Raw genomic sequence first — 24,973 nt, 5'->3', positions numbered from 1 at the left:
GCAAGGCGCTCTTTCTCAGCTCCACTTGTGCCTCGCACTTCGCTTCCAGCCCCAAAACATTTAATCGGCTTTTCTGTTGCTTCTCTTTAACGGGCCGTTTGTCAGCCTTGCCACTCTCTCGCTTCGAAAACGACTCGGAAATCTGGCGCGCGAGCAGCAGAGCTCAGCCCTTGGGATCCCCCGCCCGGTTCAAAAGGGCCGATTCGCGAATAGGAAACGAGGAAGGTTCCTCTCGGCTCGACGTCTTCCGGCCTATTCAAAGATGTCCACCAACTACTTCCGCTTTCCCCCCCTACGTACGGGTTTTTCAACGTACAGGCGCCCCCGGTGCCACGTGACTGGCGACAGCCAATAGTTCGTCACACCCCACGCTCCAGCAATTGGCCTGCCGGTTTCATGGGAGAGAGGCCTAGTCGGCTTCCAACAAGCGCACTACAGCTCCCAGAATGCACAGAGGGCCGTTTACAGCGGACGGCCTAGCTCTTCGCGTTCGTTGTGCATCCTGGGATATGTAGTCTCATTTCTCCTTGAAATCCATTTCAGGAGAGCTGCGGATTCTGAGAGGTTTGCAGAGTATTTCCTGGCCCGTCCGAGAGAGAGAGGTACTGGAACAGCATGGGAAGGAAACCCTCTGTTATTTATTATTACTACCACTACTTGCACGCTGGGGGGGGGGGGACAATGAATTGTGGAGATTTAACCTCTCAGCAGCAGAGGAAGATAAGTGAATTGGCTACTTTTACTCTTCCCTTCCTCCCCTTTTTAAAAAAATTAGAAATGCTGGAGAAGGGCAATTGGAAAGCAAGTAAAATTAATTTCAAATTCCTGACACCGGCAAAGTTGTTCAGATTTTTTTAGGAAGACTCCAAAATTGATAGTTGTTTATTTCCTTGACATCTGATGGGAGAGTGTTGCACAGGGCAGGCGCCACCACCGAGAAGGCCCTCTGCCTGGTTCCCTGTAACCTCACTTCTTGCAGGGAGGGAACCGCCAGAAGGCCCTCGGTACAGGATCTCAGTGTCCCGGCTGAACGATGGTGGAGACGCTCCTTCAGGTATACTGGGCCGAGGCCATTTAGGGCTTTAAATGTCAGCATGAGCACTTTGAATTGTGCTCAGAAACGTTGTTGTTGTTGTTTAGTCGTTTAGTCGTGTCCGACTCTTCGTGACCCCATGGACCATAGCACGCCAGGCACTCCTGTCTTGCACTGCCTCCCGTAGTTTGGTCAAACTCATGTTCGTAGCTTCGAGAACACTGTCCAACCATCTTGTCCTCTGTCGTCCCCTTCTCCTAGTGCCCTCAATCTTTCCCAACATCAGGGTCTTTTCCAAGGATTCTTCTCTTCTCATGAGGTGGCCAAAGTATTGGAGCCTCAGCTTCACGATCTGTCCTTCCAGGGAGCACTCAGGGCTGATTTCCTTAAGAATTGATAGGTTTGATCTTCTTGCAGTCCATGGGACTCTCAAGAGTCTCCTCCAGCACCATAATTCAAAAGCATCAATTCTTCGGCGATCAGCCTTCTTTATGGTCCAGCTCTCACTTCCATACATCACTACTGGGAAAACCATAGCTTTAACTATACGGACCTTTGTCGGCAAGGTGATGTCTCTGCTTTTTAAGATGCTGTCTAGGTTTGTCATTGCTTTTCTCCCAAGAAGCAGGCGTCTTTTAATTTCGTGACTGCTGTCACCATCTGCAGTGATCAAGGAGCCCAAGAAAGTAAAATCTCTCACTGCCTCCATTTCTTCCCCTTCTATTTGCCAGGAGGTGATGGGACCAGTGGCCATGATCTTGGTTTTTTTGATGTTGAGCTTCAGACCATATTTTGCGCTCTCCTCTTTCACCCTCATTAAAAGGTTCTTTAATTCCTCCTCACTTTCTGCCATCAAGGTTGTGTCATCTGCATATCTGAGGTTGTTGATATTTCTTCCGGCAATCTTAATTCCTGCTTGGGATTCATCTAGTCCAGCTTTTCGCATGATGAATTCTGCATATAAGTTAAATAAGCAGGGAAACGTACTGGGAGCCAATGTAGGTCTTTCAAGACTGGTGTTATGTGGTCTCGGGCTGCTCCCAGTCACCAGTCTAGCTGCCACATTCTGGATTAATTGTAGTTTCTAGGTCACCTTCAAAGGTAGCCCCACATAGAACACATTGCAGTAGTCTGAGCAAGAGATAACTAGAGCATGCACCACTCTGGCGAGACAGTCCGTGGGCATGTAGGGTCTCAGCCTGCGTACCAGATGGAGCTGATAAACAGCTGCCCTGGACACAGAATTAACCTGCGCCTCCATGGATAGCTGTGAGTCCAAAATGACTCCCAGGCTGCGCACCTGGTCCTTCAGGGGCACAGTTATCCCATTCAGGACCAGGGAGTCCCCCACCCCATGTCCCTCAAAAACAGTACTTCCGTCTTGTCAGGATTCAACCGATCTGTTAGCCGCCATTCATCCTCCAACCACCTCCAGACACTTTTACTAGACATTCACTGCCTTCACTGGCTCTGATTTAAACAGAGGTAGACATAGGGAAGGTGATTGGCCCAAGGTCATCCAGCAACCTTCATGACCAAGTAGGGATTCAAACCTATGCCTTGATAGTTTCTGTTCAGCTCTTCAACCACTATAACACAACAGCCTTCAAGCCCTTAGAACCTCTACAGCAGAATCCCCATTTATCCATGTTTGTATTGAGAGGGTAACGAAAGTTGTCTTTATTTCGGGGTTTCGGGGTGTGGCAAGACCAGAGGAAAAGACATATTACCACCACCTGCTGACTATAGTGCTATTGTTTCACAAATGTAAAAAAATTAAAAAAAATAAAAAGGGATCATGCCAGAGAGGAACTTTATTGTGTAAGAAACTAGTTTCTAAACAGGAAGTTATTTTGTCTGCAGAAATAAGTCCATCCACATGCAATCTGCAGTGTTGTGTAGCCCAGAAACCAGTTTAACATCTCATTTAAAACTGAGAAACTCATTGCATAGCGTAAAAAGTTGGGTCATCCTCATTGTGATCTTGAATATTGGAGCCCAAATATTGAATTTTAACAATCCAAATATGCTCATTTGGTAGAGCATGAGACTGTTAATCTGAGGGTCATGGGTTCGAGCTCCACGTCCGGCAGATAGATTCCTGCATTGCAGTAGGTTGGACTAGATGACTAGATCGTGGTTCCTTTTAAGCCTACAAGTCTACGAAATGAACTAATTTATCGAACTGGAAGTTTGCTCGTGTGACTTAAATTTAAAAACCCGTCATTGCTTGTAATATTTATGCAAATCTAGCATACAGAACTGAGCCCTGAATAGTGTCTCTCTCTCTGCCCCTTGTAGTTCATAACCTATGACCAGTTACAGCAAAACCCAGAATTGATTTGTTTTGCATTTCCATTGGGCATAGAAATCCTACTTTGGGGCTTCCTGCAAGCATCTGGTTGATCACTCTGAGAATAATAAGTTGGACTAAATGGTCCTTTGGCCTGATCCAGAAGGCTCTTGTTATGTCTTTAAACTCATGTAGACTTGGGTGTAGTTAATGATCATGCAGGCATCTGTATTGCAAGCACTGTTTTTCTGCGTTTGGTGTTCTTAAGCTATGGTATTATGAGTTTACAAGTGGGACCGGCAACAAAATATTACAATATAAAATGCTTCTGATCAGCGTTCCTCCCAACCAACCAGCCATGTTGTTTTCCAAGGTACTCCATTCTGACCCCAGCAGCTGCACATGGCCATTTTGACTGCCATTTTGCTCGGGCAGGAAAGTTTGCCATGTGCAAAACACTTGTCACCCCAGTGCAGGCAATGGGATCCACCCTTGGGAGCAAAGCTTCCACATGCATGTCACTTGCTGGAGCAGGAACCACCGTCATAAATTGGACGCAGCTTCAGATGCAGAGCTGTTCTATCTGTACTGCATCGTTTTCAGTAGGGCAGAACTGAACTTTTACCCCATCTACGTGACTGTGCAAGCGGTAAATGTCGTTGTTCCTTTTTTATGTCACTGAGATGGATTATGTAAACCCTACCCCCAAATACTGACTTTAATTCAACTATTTAATTCATATATTTTCTGAACAAAACAACACATGTTACTGTTTGCTATAACAATGATCATGTTTGTTTGCTATGAAGCAGAGCATTTATACAATCTAGGACAGGAGCACAAACCTAAACCTTCATTTGAAGTCAATTGGCTTTAAAATGTCTTAACTCTAGGTAGATTGTGCCCTACATGTTCATGCCATTTGTTTGACAGTCAAATGACCCAAATTCAGATTCTCCCTCCTACCTCCAGTTTGTTCTTCTACGTAGAAAAGCAAAAGTGTGTTAAGCAGAGGAGCACGGATTTATTTTCAGTGTCATTTAAAACATGTTGGCTTGTATTAAAAGCCGGTTTCATTTTAAACCAAATGATTTTGGGTTGTTGTTGTTTTTTGAAAAAGAAGATTTTTGCTTAATTTAAAAGAAAAAATGATGTGAAATTGTAAAATTCATTTATGGTTTTTTGTTCATCCTGCCTGCAGCTCGAACTGAATTGGGACAGATGTCTCTGACTGGTCATTTATTGGGAGCAAAATACTAGTTCAGTTAAAAACTGAATCTATATATGCTCTTTAACACTTGGGAGATGGGTCTGCAGATTAAACGTAGTTCTCACTGAGATGATAACTGTGTGCCTGAGCTTTACCAATTTAGCATACTCACATGTATGAAGCTCCTATGAATAATGTGCCTTAGGATGATTGACTGGCTCCTACAAAAATATTCCCTTAGCATAGAAAACTAGACATCGAGGGAAAGATTCTAGCTTCATCTTTTCCCTGATGCACCGCTTTTCTATGTGTAGAGATCTATTACCGGTAGTTGTTTTTTTTAAGAAATTAGTTTCTAGATTACCCTTGGGGTCCCTTCCAACTCTACAGTTTTGTGATCATAGAAGCCTCCAGTGGAATTCCAAAGTTGTCTACTTCTTTGGTGATCACTTGCAGCCGAGTAAGATTGTCTTCCATAAATATGGTTTTAACAGTGAGTCCGTAAGTGACTGTGGAGGCCAATTCTGGATCTACACGCCCTTCCACAGTGGGGCCATAGGTTTCCAGGCAGGAGTCTATCATAGTGAGGGTTTCCAAGCGTCCCTTCCTCTTAGCACATTGTATAACCCTTTAATTAAAAGGAAAGAATGTTTTTGATTTGAAGAAAGAGAAATATATTGTGAAAGCTAATACGAAAGCTTTCAAGAAGCGCACACACACACATATAAGGAAATGAAGAATTGTTAAAAATAAACGCCTAGAAGAATATGCAGCCTGCAAAACGATCAGCCATGAAGAAATTTACTTGTAGAATCGGGAACAGACTGCGGAAAATCAAATGGTAGACCCTGAAAGGCAGTTTATTTTATTAAATGTAAGCAGGTCACCAGGGAAATGTGCTCAAATGATGACCAACCTAAATTTTATGACTATCTAATTTTTTCAGACTAGGAAATACTGATAGCCGTAGATATGAATGGGGCATTGAGTCCTGCCCAGGATAGTTCTAAGGGCAAAAATACACACAAAAATACAAGGCCAAACAGTAAAAATAAATAGTTTGCTCAGTTTAGCAGATAAGGGAGGTAAAAGCCCCTACAGTCCAAAGACAATTGGAAAGCTTTTCCCATTTCCTTCCTCCTTGCAGAGAAATATTTGAGGTCAATTTGGGAGAGTCAAAATGTTCTCCTGTACTATTTCAGACACATGATTTATATCGGGCTTCCTCAACCTCTGCCCTCCAGATGTTTTTGGCCTACAACTCCCATGATCCCTAGCTAGCAGGACCAGTGGTCAGGGATGGTGGGAATTGTATTCTCAAAACAACTGGAGGGCCGAGGTTGAGGAAGCCTAGTTTATATACTGTACTTAAGTATGTGTCTGCCTTGTACATTTATTAACATTTATTCTATATTTGAGACAGGGGCGTACCCAGCGAGGGGCAGGGGGGCAGCTGCCCCCCCGAAGCAAAAAAAAAATACTGTATTTTTATGGACCATAACCCACACTTTTTCCCTCCGAAAACTGAAGGGGAAAAGTCGCTGCAGGTTATGGAAATTGGGCCTGAGCTGGGGGGGGGGGCGGACAGGAGCTCCATCCTTCCTTTCCCCCTCTTTCTTTCTTCCTTCCTTCCTTCCTTCCTTCCTTTCTCTCTCTCCCTCCCTCCCTTCTCTCTCTCTCTCACCCCTTCCTTCCATCCTTCCTTCTCTATCTTCCCTCCCTCCTTCCTTCCCTCTCTTTCTCTCTCACCCACCCCTTCCTTCCTTCCTTCTCTATCTTCCCTCCCTCCTTCCTTCCCTCTCTCTTCCCCTCTCTTACCCCACCCCCCAGTTTTGATGTTTTGATCCTGGGTACGCCCCTGATTTGAGACCTTGGAATTCTTGTAACAGAGGTTGTAGGCAGAACCAATGCCTGCTTGTGCATCAAAAATCCATTTGCGCTATGGGGATCTTGGTGTGTGTTTTTGTTTTGTTTTTTGCTTCCTCCTCCACCACTCTGCCCCCCCCACCCCCCCCACCCTGTAATCTGCTCTGGAGGTTTCATGAAACATCAACCTACCATATATAGAGCACAGTCATACTGCCATGCAATTATTGCAACTAGAGCAAGAACTACCTGCCCCCAGAATTCCAATGTGCTCTTACTCTCAAACCCAGAAGTAATCAGGAAATGTGAAGGATTGCATTCCCCTCCCTGCTACTAATGCCTCGGAGACATCAAGGGTGGGATGCTAGCAGAGCATTTCTAAGAGCACTTCTGAACCCACTCAGTGCTTATCGTGGAAAAGAACAGTCAAAACAGAAAAACGAATTTGTACTGGAGACTAATAACCAAGAAAAAAGAGCATAAGAAGGCAGCCTCTTAAAACAGTTCTTAATAAATTAAGTATCTGTGAACAAATGAACTTTAGAAACACAGACTATTAATTTCAGTAGGCAAAACAAAATGAATGTGGGAATAAACTGCTTGAGTTACCTGCATATCAGGTTAAAGAAAGAACAACATCTGAACTCAATTCCTCCAATAAAAAGGAGAATTGATATAGCTAGGTCTTCAGAAGAGATTATTTATTTAAGGCACTTACAAAACATGCCAGAGCATAGGCTACGGGTGTTTGCAATGTTTTGGTGTTCAGTTTTGGATTGGTGGGGACGAAGCATTCTATTCTATTCCGACTGTTTTTAACATGCTTATGTGGTTTCTTTTTTGTATATTTAATTTGTTTTCAAATCACTTCAGGGCAAATCACTTCCACTTTTGTCGTGGAAAGCAATATATACATTTAATAAACCTAACCAAAACGTCACTGTACCATTTTGAAACAAACAAAAAAATACAAATCAAGTCACAAAACAAATTGACTTTAAATCAGCTAAATGCCTACCGGTAGGTAACGCAAAAGTCTTCAAATGGAGGGCTGGGTTAAGACCGTTAGATGCCCTAAGTGCTTAAAAGATTTGGGTTCCTCTTCATATATATCTAATTCAAAATATAAACCATAAAATAAAATTTTGTTTTTTGAAATGAAACAACCTACAATAAGATGGAAAATGATGTTTATTTTTCCATATACGTAAATAATGTTTATTTTTGTTCAGTTGCACCATATGGTCCATGGTAAATCCAGCAATCGAATTTTTTTGTGATGTCCCGCTTCCTGTGATGCCCTAAGCATGTGATTATTTTGATTAATGCTTAATCCAGCCCTGTTCAAAAGACACCTCCAAAACCTACCAGGGGCAAGGCCAGCTAGATTCCATAATCACGGTTCTCTTGTTGAGAAAGCCCTCTCACATATTGCTGAATATCACACAGTTGGTAAGTGCAGGATGTTTAAGAATGCATCCCCCCCCCCATAGAATCATATACGGTAATTGTGGAGTTGGAAGGGACCCGGAGCATCATCTAGTCCAACCCACTAGAATTCAGGAATCTGCAGCAGTCCCAAACGGGGATCAAACCTGCGACCTTGGAATTATCAGCACCATGCTCTAATCAACCGAGCTATCCAGACTCTGATCTTGTGCTATAAGTAGTTAAGGATTTCACGGGCACAGAACATAGGGAGAGACATCCCTGTGGAAATAGGAAGGGAATTGTGGGGGAAAGAGCAGAGGTTTTCTCCAAAAATGGAATCAAAAATAAAATTGCTATAAGATAATGGCTAGATGGCATGTCCTTGGAAACAAGTACAGTTGTACTTTGGAAACTGAGCGCCTTGGGAATTTAACCTTTTGGCTCCCAAACGCTGCAAACCCGGAAGTGGGTGTTCCGGTTTTCCGAACGTCTGACGCGGCTTCTGATTGCGTGCAGGAAGCTCCTGCAGCCAATCAGAAGCCGTGTCTTGGTTGTCAAATGTTTCCGGAAGTTGAAAGGACTTCCAGAATGGATTCCGTTTGACAACCAAGGTACGACTGTACTCCTTAAATTTGTGGGGCTTATTTATGAGAATGTTCAGTCTTTGCTTGATTGCACAATTATTACTGTTGAGGTATGAGGGTGCATGTGTGTTTAAATTGTGTTCAGTAGAACGTATTTCAAATTTTCCTATTCTTTACGTAGGTAGCAGCCAGACACGCTATGGGCATTAGAACCATTTGGAAGAACTACAAAGTTTTGATTGTTATGGGACCTAGCCTTGTGTTGATACACTGGGGCTGGTATAACATCAAATCCAATCCTATGTTCCAGCCAAAGATTGAGGACACTGTCCCTGAGCCTGGCATTGTGACATACGTACTGCAACAGGACAGCAAAAGTAAAGGAAAATAGCCAATAACGGTGCTGCAGAAAAATTGAAAGGTAAGTTCCTGATGCAGCAAGAACAAAACCATTAAGGCAATGCAAACAAAAGAGAATCTTGTATTGCAGCAAAGTTATAGAAATCATTCCCTTTTCCTGCAGCTCTACAATCCAGAGCCTCTTCCCGTGCCCAGAACAAGAGTGGTCCATAATAGGCAGCCCTCGGCTCTGCCTGTTGAGGACAGGCACAGATTTTACGCTAGCAATCTCTGAAAGTCAGTCAACAAGAGAGGTGGGTTTAGAAAGCATACTGTATTTGGAAGCAAATCTGCTCCACTTCCCTTAATAGCATAGTTCCTACGAGGCTGAGCTACAAACCGGGAAGTCCTTGATTGAGATTTAACCTCTGCCCTGAGTTCACTAAGTAGTCTTAGGCAAGGCGTTGTCCCTGGGACTTGAGATAGTTACACAGGCCCTACCTTACAGGGTTGTTGTAAAGAGCAAAAATGTAAAGCACTTTGAAACCCCGACAGCAGTCTATAAATGCTAAGTAATGTCGTCGTTGTGTACAGCTCCATGACTAAAATTGTTTTCACAGAAAAACCCAATAAAAATCTGGTTTGGTTTTTCTTCCTTCTAACTGAAAACCAGGCAGCTGCGTGACCCAGGAAAATGCACCAGGATTAGCGACACTTAAATCAGCGGTGGGCAACTGGGTTCTTTAAGAATCCGAGCTTTCACTTTTGGTTTTATTTCATCTTGGTTGTGGGGCGTACGTCTGAATATGGGATTTGCTGCTTTAAATTTAAGGTGCAGCCATTTCCCCAACGCCGCTGCCTGTTTATCTTTTTTTAAATGTCCTTTCCTGGTTGCTTGACTTCATCCGCTGTGACATTTTTCATCAGTTTACATTTTCATACAGGGTGTCAAAACGGGATGCGGGCACTGATCAGATCTGTAATGAATGTGAAGCATTCCAGCTGCGGTTCACCAGCAGCCTTTGCAGAGCTGCTGCAAATATAGTTCTCCATGCATAATGCATAGAAGCACATGCCTAACCTAATTTTTCTGAACCCACCTGTCTGCAAGCTTCAATAATTATGACTGAAGGTTGTTTTTTTAAAAAATAAAATAAAAAACATCATTTCTGTAAACGTAGGAAAAAAGAGGTTTGCCTTCAATATTTTCAAATATAAGTGCAGTCCTTCCAGCTGTTTTGGCTAATTTATACCGGCATATTATAGCGCACCAACATAAATGCAGTCTTTATGCACAAGTGTGTCTTAAACATTGTCTTAGGGGTTGGTTTTAAATCTGCTGTAGATCTTCATTGGGCTCTTGTGTTGTGTTTCTTTTAATCGCATTGTAATTATATCTGCAGGAATTGGGGTGGGGATGAGAATAGAGCAGGCATAGGCAAACCTGGGGTCTCCAGATGTTTTGGGACTACAACTCCCATCATCCCTGACCACTGGTCCTGTTAGCTAGGGATGATAGGAGTTGTAGTCCCAAAACATCTGGAGGGCCTCATTTTAAAATGGCCCAAATCAAAACCATAAGGGAGGGAAAACATAGTGGTCAGACTGAGTCCAGCCCAAAGACATATCAGGCTCCTGAAAAGACCATTAAAGTCTATGCCATTCAGCTGTGCCCCCTAACATCTTGTCACTGGGGCATGTTGTGTCTAAGGATTCACACTAGTATTTCGTTTTTCTAGCAGTTCCCTAGCATAAACAGGATGTTTCCAATTTTTCACACACCTTGCTCGTGCAGCCAGAGTTATGGGATACCGGATTGCATGGTTTGGCTCCTGTCGAATTCATGGTAGGACTTTAAATGAGCCCAAGCTGTGTTAAAAAGATAAGCGGGGTGATCTGTTTGGCATGAATAGTCTTGCTAAGATGTGGGCTGAGAAAATGTGTGATTATTTCGGTCACATTTCTGCTTCGTACGCCAAAATATAGGTGAAATGAAGCCCTGCAATTCAAAATTAGGGTGTTTCCTTGGCTGGTTACTTTGGTTACTGTTTCTCCCTCCCAGCATTTTAAAAGAACATGGGATTTTTGCATTGTGCTTGCATAACCGATAATACAGGGAAGGACTTGTGAGGGCCTTTTAACCAGTTTGAATGCACATTATGGTACAATCACATACTCTGCTGAGCTGACCTGCTGTTTGCCCGCGGCTCTCATTGAATAAATTGTATCTACAACAAATACAGTATGTAACTGTGCCTCTAATGGCAGCCTCATTCACCACCCGTCTCTTTTTTTTAAAAAAAACCTGTAGGTACGCTTCACTTTGTTCATTTGAGTTTCGGAACGTGAACGAAAGAGATGAAGATCAGCTGGATTCGGAAAAACTGGCTCCTCGTGGCTGGACTGTCATTTGTTGGTGTCCATCTTGGGACCTATTTCATTCAACGAGCCGCAAAGTCCTCTGCTAAATCAAGCTTGGAAATTAAATCAAAGGGTCTTGACGAATGAAGCAATCTCTGCATCATCACATTGGTAGCTAACATAGCAAGTGTGCATTTGTTTTGTCACTGACTTCATAGTTGATTAAATGTGCTTTGTGGAAACGGAAACCTATCCTTTTTCTTCTTCTTTTCCTTTTAACATTTCCATAAATACCGGGAAGAAGAGACAGCTGTACAGGGTGTAGTAAGTGCTGGCTGGAATCTTACCTGGGGGGAGAAAAATGTCTCGCCTCGATGCTAAAAAGCCCTCATTATGTACCAGCGAACCTTTGACTAAGGAAGCCGTTAGCTGTGTTCTGTCTGTGTTCAGTGAAATAGTCAAGTCTTGCTATGGCCCCACAGGTAGGTTTAAACAGCTCCACAATGGTATGGGAGGATATGTCCGCACCACATCGCAGTCATCCGCGTTGCTCATTGGCCTCTGCATCACCCACCCGGTGCTAAGACTTCTGACAGCCTCCGTGCAGAGTCACCTCTCGTGTTTTGGCGACTGCGGCTTATTCACGGCCATTCTCTGCTGCAGCCTGCTTGAAAAAATCCGAGCCTTGAACGTTCCTCCGTGCACTTCCATTAAAATCAGCCAGCACCTCTTGAGCCTGTGCATCGACTATCTCTCATCCGAAGCGTGCGGCTGTAGAATGCCGGTGGATTTCGGCAGCTCCAAGATCCCTCTCTGTTTGGTGCGCAGTGTGCTGACCAGCAAACGGGCCTGCATGCTTAGCAGGAGCGAGACAGATCATATCAGCACTCTGGTGCTAAAGTCCTTTGTGTTGACCATCATCCCACAAAACACGGAGAGCAGCGTTGCGTTCGGGAAATGTCTTTATATACCTGTGAAAGCTAGGAGAGCTATGGATTCTGCGGTCTATCCTGGACTTCTGATTGAAACACCTGACTTGAATCTGACCGCAGACCTTCCCGTCAGAACAGCTCCTTCGTGCGCAATCAAGATGGCGCTTTTCTCTCTGTCCCTGTCAGGAGACTTGTCTGACACGGGAGAAGGAACCATCTTTGTCCATCGAAGAGTGTGTCTGGAAGCGGAAGTCGTAGGCCGGTTGCTCAATTTAGGCAGACAAATGGTAGACGATGGTGTGAGCCTTGTGGTGTGTCAAAAAGTTATCCACCCAGCCTTGAAGCAGTACTTGAAGGAGAAACATGTTGTGGCTGTAGAAAGAGTTGGGGCGGCAGTGATGGAGCCGCTGCAGCAAATGACAGGTAACGAGCAGGTTTTTGTTCTTTTCCAATCATGTGAAAGACTTAACAAAAAGAGTTTTTGATCTTGAAAGATTCATGGTGTGTTTCTCGGGGAAGAGTAATGCTATAAGCAGAATTCTTGCTCATGGCAATTCCTCCGATGCGTTGCATTCCATCCCCATGTGTTGGTTCATTAATGAGGGTGCGCCGTTCAAATATATGGCATGTAGCTAATGGTGCACGTGGCTCTTCATTGGCTCTGATGATGCAACCCAACTACGATGATGCATATAAATTTAATAGGCAGCAATAAGGATAAGCAGTGATGATGCAACCCAGTTTTTGTAGAATTTGTCTAGGCCAGGCATCCCCAAACTTCGGCCCTCCAGATGTTTTGGACTACAATTCCCATCTTCCCTGACCACTGGTCCTGTTAGCTCAGGCTGCTCCCCCCCCCCCCGTTCCTGTTGCCGGCTGCAGCCGCGGAGGGGGCGGAAACAGCCCAATTTCCATAACCCGCAGTGACTTTTCCCCTTCAGTTTTCAGAGGGAAAAAGTGTGGGTTATGGCCCGTAAAAATACAGTAATTATTATTTTTTGCTTCTGGGGGGGCAGCTGCCCCCCTGCCCCTCGCTGGGTACGCCTCGTCTCAAATATAGAATAAATGTCAATAAATGTACAAGGCAGACACATACTTAAGTACAGTATATAAACCAGGCTTCCTCAACCTTGGCCCTCCAGATGTTTTGAGACTACAATTTCCAGCATCCCTGACCACTGGTCCTGCTAGCTAGGGATCATGGGAGTTGTAGGCCAGAACATCTGGAGGGCCGCAGTTTGGGCATGCCTGGTCTAGGCTATCAAAGGTGAGCAGGTGTTCAGCCTCTTGAGAGAACTTGCTTGCATTCTCCATTTCCCTTTTGTACCTGAACTCACCAGCAGGGTAGTTTTCATGGACGTAGCAAACCGACGTCTGGACCCGTGGTTCCCAACGTGGGGCACACACCCCACAGGGGGGCTATTTGATTTTTAAGGGGGGCAATTTGGAAGCTTGTTTAGATCAAGTTAATGGCCTTTTAGGCTTCCTCCATGTGAAAAGGAGTTCACTTTTTGAATTATAAGAAGTATACGTCACAGGGGTGGGCATCAGGATTTTAGAGATGCTTAGCTGGGGCATGGCCAAAAAAAGGTGGGGAACCACTGGTCTAGACTGAGGCTCCTTAAGAGGGCACATAGTGGTACATATAACTGACGGCAACATTTTTCAGCCCAGCCCTCTCTGGGCAACCTTGTGGGCAGAGGAACTAATGTGAATTGTTTCCTTTCGTACAGCAAGCTAGTTTCTAAAACCTCCACTCTTCCATGCAGGCAAGCAAGAGCCGTTACTGGAATGCAAGGATCTATTATTTATTATTATGATTAATTTTTAAAGTCGCTTTATTTAGCCCAGGGCAACTCAAAGCAACTTACAACCAGACAAAAAACAAACAAACCCAGACAATAAACCCGACATTAAAACCAAGAGGGAAGAGAAACACATCCCAGCTGGGCAAAAACACTGAGGGAGGGCTCCAAGCAGGATAAATGAGGGGGGTGGCCTGGGGAGAGGGAGGCGGAAGGGGGCATGACCTCTATGGGGAAGTCCTGAGGGCCAGATAAGAGAGGTGAGGGGCCACATTCCCCCAGCCTGAAGTTCTTCATCCCTGGGCTAGAACCCAGCGGAAGAAGAATAAGAATTAAGAGAACCATATACAAAATGATATGAGCCCACCCCTACATTTTTGAAATACGTTTTTGCCTGGCGCCTCAAGGTGTCTAATGAAGGCGTTAGCCTGGGGAGAGCATTCTGCAAACAGGGAGCCACTGCAGAAAAGGCCCTTTCATACTTTTGCCTATGAAACTTGCTCAATTCACTTGGGTTGCAGGCAATGCTACGCGCAATGTTTGTGAGATAATGCCATGCCGTTACTTCCCCTCCTTTGAACAGGTTCTCAGCCAATGCCTTCTTTGCAATTTCTGTCCCCTGCTTGCTACGGCCGCCTGAAGGACTTGCGGGCCGAGTCGTTTGCTTCAAAACGGTTCCTGCATCTAATCCCTGACAACCCGGTTGTCTGCAGCTTGGTGCTCTGTAGCAGGAATGAAACTGCATGGGAGGAGCTGAGGGTAGGTGTCATCTCTTTAAATATCGGCTGCAATGCCTATTCTTGGAGAAGCGTTGAGGGGGTGCATCATTAAAACAAAGGAGGCAGTTTTCGAGCAGTAATGGCCTTATGCTATCGGGAGGCACAACATTGCGTTTACGAGTGAGGTTTCTTGAGCTAATTTGCATAGGTAGCAAAATTGGCGGCAGCTGAGCGAGACTTTTCGCCTAAATCAGCCTTCCCCAATGTGTTGCCTCCCGGTTGTGGTTGGTCTTGGGTTCAAGTCTCTGCTTAGCTGTAAAGATATCCGGGTGACGTGAGCGAGTCGGGACTCGCAGCCTCAATCAGATCACAAGGTTGCTGTGGACAGAACGGGATAAGCCTTATGTCCGCTACAGAGAGCTCCTTAAGGGAATGTGGCGGATGCAAATACAATGAGCGACTGGCTTTTTGTTTTAGATGGGTTGCATAAGGAGAGCTCCACTTTAAAACTATTTCTTTATTTCACCTGGATTTTTCCCCCTCGGCTTAAAGAACAATGACAACAGGAAGTTCTTTGCTTCTTTCCTAGCTGGCTTGTCAAACGGCGGAGCATGTTTTGCAGTTAACTGTCTCCAACCCCTGGGTACTGTTAGGTGGCGGCTGTACAGAAACTCATTTGTCCTCCTACATAAGGCACAAGGTATGCTGAGATCTGCGTGGCTTTTTAAAGCTGTTTAATGCACTTAAATCCGCTCAGAGCATTGAGGGTTATTGGTTTATTGGCGGAGGTGAAACACCTTACCGAGGCTCTAAACTCCTACGATTCTTAAAACCCTGTATGGTTTGGGGATTTTGTTGCTGCCGCTGCTGTTGTTTAAATCCAAAACAGCATGGGTGGGCTCCCAGGATGGGTGAAGCGAAGGAAGATGCTCTCGCCTTCCTTCTTTGTTCCCTTGTCAGCTCAAAATTGCCTCCCACACAGAGAAAACTCCAGCACAAAAACCTTCCCAAGTTGTTTTCATCCCCCGTTGAGAGTTAGGGGAGAGGAAGGCATATAACCTCCCCCTATCTTCCACCTCTGCCCTGCTTGGGAAGGGTAATTTTGGCCTGGAAAATGACGAGAGAGAAAAGCAGGTTCTCCCCCACCTTGCAGATATCTTCTCTGGTGCCTGGATTACAAAGCACCACAGATATCTCTGTGTTACTGAGTAGTCTGAGCCGTATCGTCCTCAAGCCTGTATTGCTCTTTTTTGAAAAAAAAGTAAACGCACAAGCACTTCTTAAAATCTTATCCGATCAGCACATTCTCGTGAAATGCCTCAGCCTCATTTACTCTCCTATCTATTTCGTTCATTCTTCAGTATTGCGTAAATGGCTTTTTGAAAAATTCTTTTCCTGCTGTAAATTGAAACTGCGTGGAATGGTTTTGTCTTCATAAAGATGAGACATTTCTTCATCACTTATCTGATGTGTAGTGTATGAAATCAGTCTGAGTCATAAAATTAATCCATTACTTGTATTATTATCATTAATAATAATTCAGAATGAGCCCCGAGTAATATATTATTATTACTATTACTATTATTATATTTATACCCTGCCTGCCTGGCTGGGTTTCCCCAACCACTCTGGGCGGCTCACAGCATATAACGAAACATACTAAAACATCAAACATTAAAAACTTCCCGATACAGGGCTGCCTTCAGATGTCTTCTAAAAGTCAGATAGTTCTTTATTTCCTTGACATCTGAAGGGAGGGCATTCCACAGGGTGGGTGCCACTACCGAGAAGGCCCTCTGCCTGGTTCCCTGTAACTTCGCTTCTCGCAGTGAAGGAACCACCAGAAGGCCCTTGGCGCTGGACCTCAGTATCTGGGCTGAACGATGCGGGTGGAGACGCTCCTTCAGGTACACTGGGCCGAGGCCACTTAGAGCTTTAAAGGTCAGCACTAACACTTCATATTGTGCTTGGAAACACACTGGGAGCCAATGAAGATCCTTTAGGACCGGGGTTAGGTGGTCCCGGTGGCCACTTCCAATGGTGAAGGTGGTTCTGTTGGATTGCAAACCACCTGATTCTCCTGCTGCTGAGTACACAGTCTTTAATCGTTTGGATCCCGACTTAATCATACTCTGAGTAAAGCTATTAAAATAAGAGTACTTTCATCAGTCATCGTGATTATTATTTTTATTGTAAATTTAAAATAATACAGAAAGAGGAAGAATAAATAATCATTAGACTGTCATGACGGACTTTGATTTCATTAGGTTTACTCTGAGTATGACTAAGTCTGGAACCACCCCAGTGACATTTACGAATAAATAAAAGTGAGTGGAATTGTAATTAACATTGTTTTCCAGGCAAAATATTAATTTAAGACACTTGCAGTCTAAAAATAATGCTATTGTTGCTTCTATGGCTCTAACCCTATATGGAGTCTGTAATCCTATGCTCAGTTTCCTGGGAGTAATGCAGTGAGACGTACCTCTAGGTCAGGCACCCCCAAACTCGGCCCTCCAGATGTTTTGGGACTACAGCTCCCATCATCCCTAGCTAACAGGACCAGTGGTCAGGGATGGTGGGAATTGTAGTTCCAAAACATCTGGAGGGCTGAGTTTGGGGGTGCCTGCTCTAAGTAAACAATGCATAGGATTGCTCTGCACATTGAATATCTTTGTTTTGTATCTTAATCACAACATACTAGATCATGGAGTAACAGCAGTTTTCTTAACCCCACCCCCTTCCTATTTTAGAGTTGTGCTGTGACATGCAGCACCTTGGAAAATTTGTGCTGCTCTCGGCCAGAGTTCCAGTTGGTGGCCGATGCCTTTTGCGACTCGCTAGAATCTGTGTCTCGCTGCCTAGAGCATGACAGCGGTGACGTTCTCACCGATACAAAATGGGGACATTTTTGGAGTGTTCCACCTGATGTTCCTAGTGGGTCCGATTGGTCTGACGTCGTAGTTCAGAGGTGCGGCTGTGGCCTTTGTGACCTGCAGCAAGGTCTCGGTTGGAAGATCCTGCAACACCGTTCTTTTCCTTTCCCCCCTCAGAGTTGTGTTAGCGAGTCTTCCATAACCTCCACTGACAATCCCGTTCTGGACTGCTTTGCGGCGAAAAGGAACGGCCTACAAGTTGCCGTTGAGACAGCCAGTCTGCTTTTAGATCTGTCCTATATCGTGGAAGATCGTGATTAGGTTTTGTTTGCAAGTGTTTCTGCGTTCCACATGTGCTGGCATTCAGTGGTTTCCCCACCCCATCCCATCTCCTTGCACCCACTGAAAAACCTCTTGAGGGACCTGTCCGGAAGAAACATTTGACTTCGCACAAGGAGCTGCAGTTGGAAAAGTACGTCAGCTCCTCCCGCACAACTGAAGGCTCTTTGCACATGCACAAGATCTTTGGATCGCTGCCTCCATCCTTAGGATGGTTGCTTTTAAAAATGGGAACAGACGGCTGCAGAAATTGGAACAAATCAAAACATGTATTTTTTTCCTTTTGAAAAAATAAATCCTTATTTAATAAATACATTGTAATAAAACCTTTCTCTAGGAAGTTTTACAGACTGATGGGCCAGAATGCAGCGATGCAACGGTGGCAGTTAATGGAGGTTTGTTACCTTACTTGGCTGATGAAATAACAGCTTAAAACCATCCGATGGGTTAGTCATGTATTAAAAGCAGGTTACAAAATGAACTGTGTGTCGCATGCAATGTCAGCTGTAGAATTCCTGTATGGCAAGGCAGCTCGGAACATTGGATGAATCTATAAAACCAATATTAGTAAGGGGACGCTTCAATTCTGCTAAAATTGTCGAAAAATGCAAAAGGCGGTATCGAACGATGCACAATTTCACTGGCATAATGGTACCTCCATTTTCTCTCCTCCCCCTTCTGTGGGAACAGGAGAGAGAAAGGAATTTCCATCAAGGGCATGGAGGTCTGTTGAGCAAGTGGAGCTGGAGTTTTGTACACAGCCCCAAATCTCTTTTCAGGCCTAATTCATGATGCAAACATCTAGCTTTTCCTGATGTCGTTTATGTTTGATGGTTATATTTTGTCAATAAAATGACATCTCTTCTGCTTGCTGCTGTTGCCAATTTCTTTGTAGGCCAATATGGATGGTTTCCTTACTAGAAATTAAGAATAAATCTTGTGTGTGTGTGTGTGTGTGTGTTCGTTCCTTATAGGCTTTTAAATTAGTCATTTTGAATCCAGTAATGCTGTATGGTTGAAGATGGGATCTGAAGTAATAATCCCATATATTATGTTAATTTCCTCAGATAATTATCACCATACCTGAAACCTAGATTTCAAAAACATGATTCACCCGTTGAAGGCTGCAGTTGTACAGTCCAGAATTAAAATACCTAAATGACACCCATGATATTGCAGGAAAAGTAGAAGTCTGGGAACACAACCCTTAATTGTTGAACAGACTTTTGATTGAGAAATATATGCATTCTTTGCTGGCCAAACAATCTTTAAACGGAACCAGAGTTCAGAGGTTTACCAGCAGCCAGAGACTTAAATATCTGCACTCCTACAGCTGAATCAAAACCCGAGAGGGCTTTGTAGGTGAAACTCTTAATGGCTCCCTGTTCCATATGTCAGCCACATTTTAAAAATAAAATAAAGGTGATGATCAAAAATGTACAGGGACCTGTTGTTTAAGAGGGGAGAGTTTTTTAAAAAAATCCCGTGGGACATGACCTTCCTTAATGGAGCTCTAAATAAGAACAGAAATTATTTTCTCACAATATCCATTTTTAAAAAAGGCAAAGAATAGAACAAAACAGGTTGCTACAAATAACATTTTTTTATTTGTCCAAGTGGAAAAAGTGTTGCCTCTATTTTTGGAACCTTGGTGGGTTGGGGGGGGGGGAGGCGTGCTGGAACATCCTAACAAATATTCGCTTGGTCACTTCGAAAAGCATACTGTACCATCTGGCAGCAAGCAGTATGATGTCAAATAATCCTACTAAATAAAAACAAAATCAGCAGATGGGGAAGGGACGTGTAAACTTACTGCTGGCTTCTTTCTTTTTAAGTATTGATGTATTTAAAGCAGGCCTGATTACTATAAACAACTGCTTTTGATTTGCAATTTTTGAAAGGGAAGGATACTGCCATTATGCAGACAACATCCACCTCTTGCCTTTCTAGGTCCAGCATTCTAGTAAAACTGCCCTGAGACCTCCAGGTATAGGGTGGTATATAAATTTAATTTAATAATAATAATAGGTATTGAACTTCATGCTTGGCACCAGTTTCTTTCATAGCCCATGCCATACAGTTCCAACAGATTTCATCCCCATGGGAGGCAGGAATGTTTGCTCTCCTCCAGCTCCAGAGGATGGCATGAGTAGGCATTTGCCAGCGTCTGCAAACCAGCAGAAGGCCCCCTGCCCTAACATAACGGCGCTACCGGTGCCACTTCCTGCAGAAAACACCAAGAAGATCAGTGTGCAGCTAAATAGAATTGTTGGTTTGTATGTCTAACCCCCAACTGGGGGGGATTTGATTTTTAAGGGGGGGGGAGACAATTCAAGAATGAGTTATTAGCAGTGAATGCATTGCATTTATTGCATTGCGGACAATATGATCAAGCTAGGGAACTATTGATTAAACCACTATTGGCAAATCGGCCGGGTCAATCTGAAGCCTACTATACCAAATATCTTCTGGATGACAAGTCCAGTGATATCACAGTGGCCGTGGCAAAGTTAGTTTCTTTCAGCAGTCATACGAATCAAAGATCAACATAGCCATGACTAAACAAATACCACTTCGGTCTCCCTTCCCTGGGGAGTTGTCTGTTTGAATCTGTATTTTATTCTGAAATGTCTCGGGAGGAGGGACCCAGGTGGCGCTGTGAGTTAAACCACAGAGTCTAGGGCTTGCCAATCAGAAGGTCGGTGGTTCGAATCCCTGCAACGGGGTGAGCTCCCGTTGCTCGGTCCCAGCTCCTGCCCACCTAGCAGTTCGAAAGCACACCAAAGTGCAAGTAGATAAATAGGGACCGCTCCGGCGGGAAGGTAAACGGCGTTTCCGTGCGCTGCTCTGATTCGCCAGATGCAGCTTTAACGCCGGCTCCCTCGGCCTATAGAGCGAGATGAGCGCCGCAACCACAGAGTCGGACACGACTGGACCTGATGGTCAGGGGGCCCTTTACCTTTATGTCTCGGGAGGGGGCATCAGGATTTTAGAGATGCTTAGGTGGGGCATGGTCAAAAAAAGGTTGGGAACCACCGGTCTAACCTCCTGGTTAGGGGAAGGGTACCATGCCAGAGGGCACCCCAAATCCTGGAGCTTGCACTGCTCCCCCACTTTTATTTATGTCATTCTGAGGATGCAATCTGCAAGTCACCAAGAGTGTTGGGGAAGTGATGTGGAGTAAGAGGGAAACCATCGCGCTGGGGAATGAGCTGGTTGTAATGTAGCTTGCACTTGAAGATATCAGTGGAAACTTCCCTGTCTTAATATTTGTATTGCAAGGACCTTGTGAGGTTTGCTGGAGTCAGAAGCTAGTGCTAGAGCAGAACGTGCTCAGACTTCTGAACAGTGAGTTGCTGGCCCGGGTCCTTTCCTGGAACGTACAGTGTGTGCTTGTGCAGAAGATAATCTAGGATTTGTTGCTTCAGAGACGGAGAGGTCTTATTCCCTAGGTGACATGTTCTCTTGAGAACTACTAGTGCTAGAGAAACTTGTGCAAAGGCATGAGGAGAGAGGCGGGGTACAAAGCGCCCTAAAAGGGCCCCGATCCCAGGGACACTGAATGCCAGTGCTGCTTTTTGAGGTTTGCACACACACAGAAGCACTCCCATGTCTAGCTATCGGTACAAATCAGTCAGCCAGAAACGTAAGAAGGTTATGCAACAGAGATATTTAAACAGGTCTCCAATTTTTCAAAGAACAGTTCAGCTGTCTACCTGTTTGTTTGTTTTCTGTCGAGTGTGACCTCGACAGAGAAATAGACATTGGGGGGGATGATGATTTTGCAATGAAAAATGTCAGGAACTCTCAGCACAGCCAGAAGAATCGCAAAGTGACTGCTGTCTCTTCAGCAGTTCCTACTTTTCCTTGTTTGTATGAAACTAGGCTTCTTCTTCAGACTATTATGTAAGCCAAACCAGAGTGGGGAGGTATTTTGGGCATCGTACAAAAGCCCAATATGAGACCTGCAGGTATAGGGCGGTGTATATAAATTCAATAAATAAAATAAATAGGGAGCGGTACCATGTTACAAGCTGACACTTGGGCCCTGCCAGTCAACCTGGAAGTTTATTCTACCCCCTTTTCTCTTTCTGTTCTTCTTTTTCATCAGGCACTCAACATTTCATGGTCCCCGAGGATTCCCAGTCCCAACTGGCCTGTTTGATGGAGGTGCAGATTTAGTTTTTGCAACCTTGGAACTGTTCTGTCTTTTGCAAAAGCTCAGATTTCCACCAAGCATGGCAGATCTTCCAACTGCTGGCTGGTAAAGTTTAGGACAATAGGGCTTCCTCTTCCCTCTTTCTCAGGACGCCACTTACAAACGCCCCACTTCACTGTGTGGTCCATCCTTTGAAAATATCTCCCCATCTCCATCCCCCCACCTGCCACACTTCCAATTCCCAAGCAAGATCAAACAGTTCTTGCAAAGACTAGTTTTCTGCCTACATGGGACAAGTTGCTTTCAGCGTCCCTTACCGTAAACTAGGTCTGAATTACTCACGCAGGGAAACTTTTTGTCTCATGTTTCTTTCGATTTGAATAAAGGAAGCAAGAGTAAGACACCACTTTGTGTGATTCAAATCGAAGCATATAATTAAGTCTGGATCTTCTCAGCACTTGGATCTTCCCTTCCCACTTTCTCTTTTTTTGACCAACAATTTTAGTAGCTGTGAGTAAGCAACCTACTTCTCCTGCAAAGGGGAGGTGCTCCCCACTAGATAGAATTTTGGGGGTGTTTGTGTGCGGGGAACGGAGTGAATCTAGATTAAAGTTGCATGTCTGGAATTTCTGAAAATGTCTTAGAAAATGTCAGGTGAAAAGCCCTTATCGTTTGGGGAGTTAGAGAGGCTGTAAAAATATGGATATCTGGACACACACACACACACCCAAAAAATGCTAGCTCCTGATGATACAGAAGGCAATGATAAGGTCGGAAATGATTGATACAAGTAGGATTTGCAACAATCTGTTGTAAGGCGGAGTGCTACACATTCTATTGCACCTCCCTGCCCGTTTTTGGTCCGCCAACTGCCAGTCAGGATTCTGTGCCCACTGAGCATGCTCAGTCCTCATCCACCTTTTTTTAAAAAATTAACAAACTATACATTTTAGGTTTATACATTTCACTGACTTTACAATCCTTTTGACATTTCAAAACTTGACTTCCTCCTCTTTCTGCAGTTCCTTAAATTTATTCTTAATATCTTCTGCATATGCAAATTAACTTAGTTTGCTCATTATTTATTTATTTATTTATCTTCTTTAAATGTATACTCCTAGGAAACTACAGGTTATCACAAAAATCCTGCCAATGTTTTTATCTACAATTTACAATTTATCTGTAAATATTCAAGAAACCATTTCCACTCTTTTATAAAAAGTTTTTTATCTTGATTTCTTATTCTTCTGGTAAGTTTCGCCATTTCTGCATATTCCATAATTTTTTGTATCCATAGAGTCTAGGGCTTGCTGATCAGAAGGTCGGCGGTTCGAACCCCCATGACAGGGTGAGCTCCCGTTGCTCGGTCCCAGCTCCTGCCCACCTAGCAGTTCGAAAGCACATCAAAGTGCAAGTAGATAAATAGGTAACACTCTGGCGGGAAGGTAAACAGCGTTTCCGTGCGCTGCTGATTCACCAGAAGCAGCTTTGTCATGCTGGCCACATGACCCGGAAGCTGTCTGCGGACAAACGCTGGCTTCCTCGGCCTAAAGAGCGAGATGAGCGCCGCAACCCCAGAGTGGGACACGACTGGACCTGATGGTCAGGGGCCCCTTTACCTTTACCCTTAACCTTCTTGCTGCTGTAGTAGCATACATGAATAAGTTTCTATTACAGTTTAGGTAGTTCTGTACAGTGGTACCTTTGTTCTCAAACTTAATCCATTCCAGAAGTCTGTTCCAAAACCAAAGCGTTCCAAAACCAAGGAGTGCTTTCCCATAGAAAATAATGCAAAATGGATTAATCCGTTCCAGACTTTTAAAAACTATCCCTAAATCATGAATTTAACATGAATTTTACTATCCAACAAGACCATTGATCCATAAAATGAAAGCAATAAACAATGTACTTCAGTCACACAATCAATCCATCAGTAGCTGAACTGGGTTCCACACAGTCACAAAAACCAAATGAGTGCCGCAAAAACAAAAACGCAAAATAAATAGCAAAAACAGACAGACCTGAGCATAACACTCAAAACGGAGGTGTGGCATGCAAATCGGAGCACGTTCGGCTTTTGAAAAAAGTTCGCAAAAAGTTTGCAGTGTTTGGGTTGCAAGTTGTTTGAGTACCAAGGTGTTTGAGAACCAAGGGACCACTGTACAGTTTAGGTCGTGAAATGTATAAACCTGAAAAGCACACTGTATTTTTCTTTCCATAAGACACATTTTTTCCTCCTAAAAAGTAAGAGGAAGTTTCTGTGCGTCTTATGGAGTGGATGTGTGGTCCCTGGAGCTGAATTGCCCAGGGGCTAAAGACAGATCATGCTTTTTTAAAAAATAAAGAGCTAAAGGCTAACAAGAGGGAAAGAGAAAGGAACCCGCTCAGCAGCTGATTGCAAGAGATCTGAGAGGGAGGTAAGGGAGCTAGCTCCCTTCCCGGCCCCTCCCGGCCCCTTGCCTAGGCCTCAATTGTTGTCTGCAGAGGGAGACATATAACTGGTTGATTAGATTGTCTGGAAACTGTAGAAATGGGTCCCTTTCCTAGAGAAGCTGCAGAACTGCGAGTTGAACCCCATGAAAACAGGATTTTTTCCCTTTGCAAGGAAACTCAGCAACTTTGAGCTGATTCTAAAAAATGGAGCTTTCCCCCTTTGCAAAAAAGATGCACAGCTCTGAGCTGGACCCCCCCCCCCAAAATGGGGCTTTTCACATTTCCAAAAAAAGTTGCACAACTTTGAGCTGATCCTTAAAAAATGGAGCTTCCCCCCTTTGCAAAGTAAGCTCCCTCAAGTATTTAATGGGGGGAGGCAAAGGCCTCTAGGCGTTGGCTGCTATGCCTAGGACAATACAAGAAAGCAAATTTTTTTTTCTTGTTTTCCTCCTCTGAAAAACTAGGTGCGTCCTATAGTCAGGTACATCCTATGGAGCGCAAAATACGGTGAATAAAATTTAGGGGGTGGGAAAGAAAGCGAGGAGGAGGAAGCAACAAGTGAAACTAAAGCCCATGATAGGAAGGGCAAACTC

The 24,973-nt window shown here is 44.2% G+C and overlaps 3 protein-coding genes across 3 annotated transcripts; all 3 read left to right on the top strand.

Moving 5' to 3' along the window:
• Window positions 1–536: 536 nt before the first annotated feature.
• LOC132591878 (uncharacterized) lies at window positions 537–11,365 on the top strand. The gene is made up of 3 exons (XM_060272421.2): window positions 537–602; window positions 8,599–8,838; window positions 11,068–11,365. Exon 2 carries the CDS (start codon window positions 8,617–8,619, stop codon window positions 8,806–8,808), a length of 192 nt encoding a protein of 63 aa, XP_060128404.2. The 5' UTR covers window positions 537–602; window positions 8,599–8,616; the 3' UTR covers window positions 8,809–8,838; window positions 11,068–11,365.
• On the top strand, window positions 537–11,365 carry LOC132591879 (uncharacterized). Its single transcript, XM_088665600.1, has 3 exons — window positions 537–602; window positions 8,728–8,838; window positions 11,068–11,365. The coding sequence occupies exon 3, from the start codon at window positions 11,115–11,117 to the stop codon at window positions 11,262–11,264; it is 150 nt and encodes a 49-aa protein (XP_088521726.1). The 5' UTR covers window positions 537–602; window positions 8,728–8,838; window positions 11,068–11,114; the 3' UTR covers window positions 11,265–11,365.
• MKKS (MKKS centrosomal shuttling protein) lies at window positions 537–18,655 on the top strand. The gene is made up of 6 exons (XM_088665598.1): window positions 537–602; window positions 8,728–8,838; window positions 11,068–12,472; window positions 14,438–14,613; window positions 15,163–15,273; window positions 17,327–18,655. Exons 3-6 carry the CDS (start codon window positions 11,479–11,481, stop codon window positions 17,768–17,770), a joined length of 1,725 nt encoding a protein of 574 aa, XP_088521724.1. The 5' UTR covers window positions 537–602; window positions 8,728–8,838; window positions 11,068–11,478; the 3' UTR covers window positions 17,771–18,655.
• The last annotated feature ends 6,318 nt before the right edge of the window (window positions 18,656–24,973 follow it).

Source organism: Zootoca vivipara, chromosome 3 (assembly GCF_965207765.1).
Source record: "Zootoca vivipara chromosome 3, rZooViv2.hap1.1, whole genome shotgun sequence".
In the NCBI taxonomy this organism is placed as follows: Eukaryota; Metazoa; Chordata; class Lepidosauria; order Squamata; family Lacertidae; genus Zootoca; species Zootoca vivipara.
This window is presented reverse-complemented; position numbering and strand designations above follow the sequence as displayed.

Excerpts from the sequence above, each read along its gene's own strand:
- LOC132591879 (XM_088665600.1), top strand. The coding sequence starts at position 11,115 with ATGAAGATCAGCTGGATTCGGAAAAACTGGCTCCTCGTGGCTGGACTG.
- MKKS (XM_088665598.1), top strand. The coding sequence starts at position 11,479 with ATGTCTCGCCTCGATGCTAAAAAGCCCTCATTATGTACCAGCGAACCT. Across the intron at positions 12,473-14,437 it reads GCCGCTGCAGCAAATGACAG|GTTCTCAGCCAATGCCTTCT; the intron begins GTAACGAGCAGG and ends TCCTTTGAACAG. Across the intron at positions 15,274-17,326 it reads CCTCCTACATAAGGCACAAG|AGTTGTGCTGTGACATGCAG; the intron begins GTATGCTGAGAT and ends TTCCTATTTTAG.
- LOC132591878 (XM_060272421.2), top strand. The coding sequence starts at position 8,617 with ATGGGCATTAGAACCATTTGGAAGAACTACAAAGTTTTGATTGTTATG.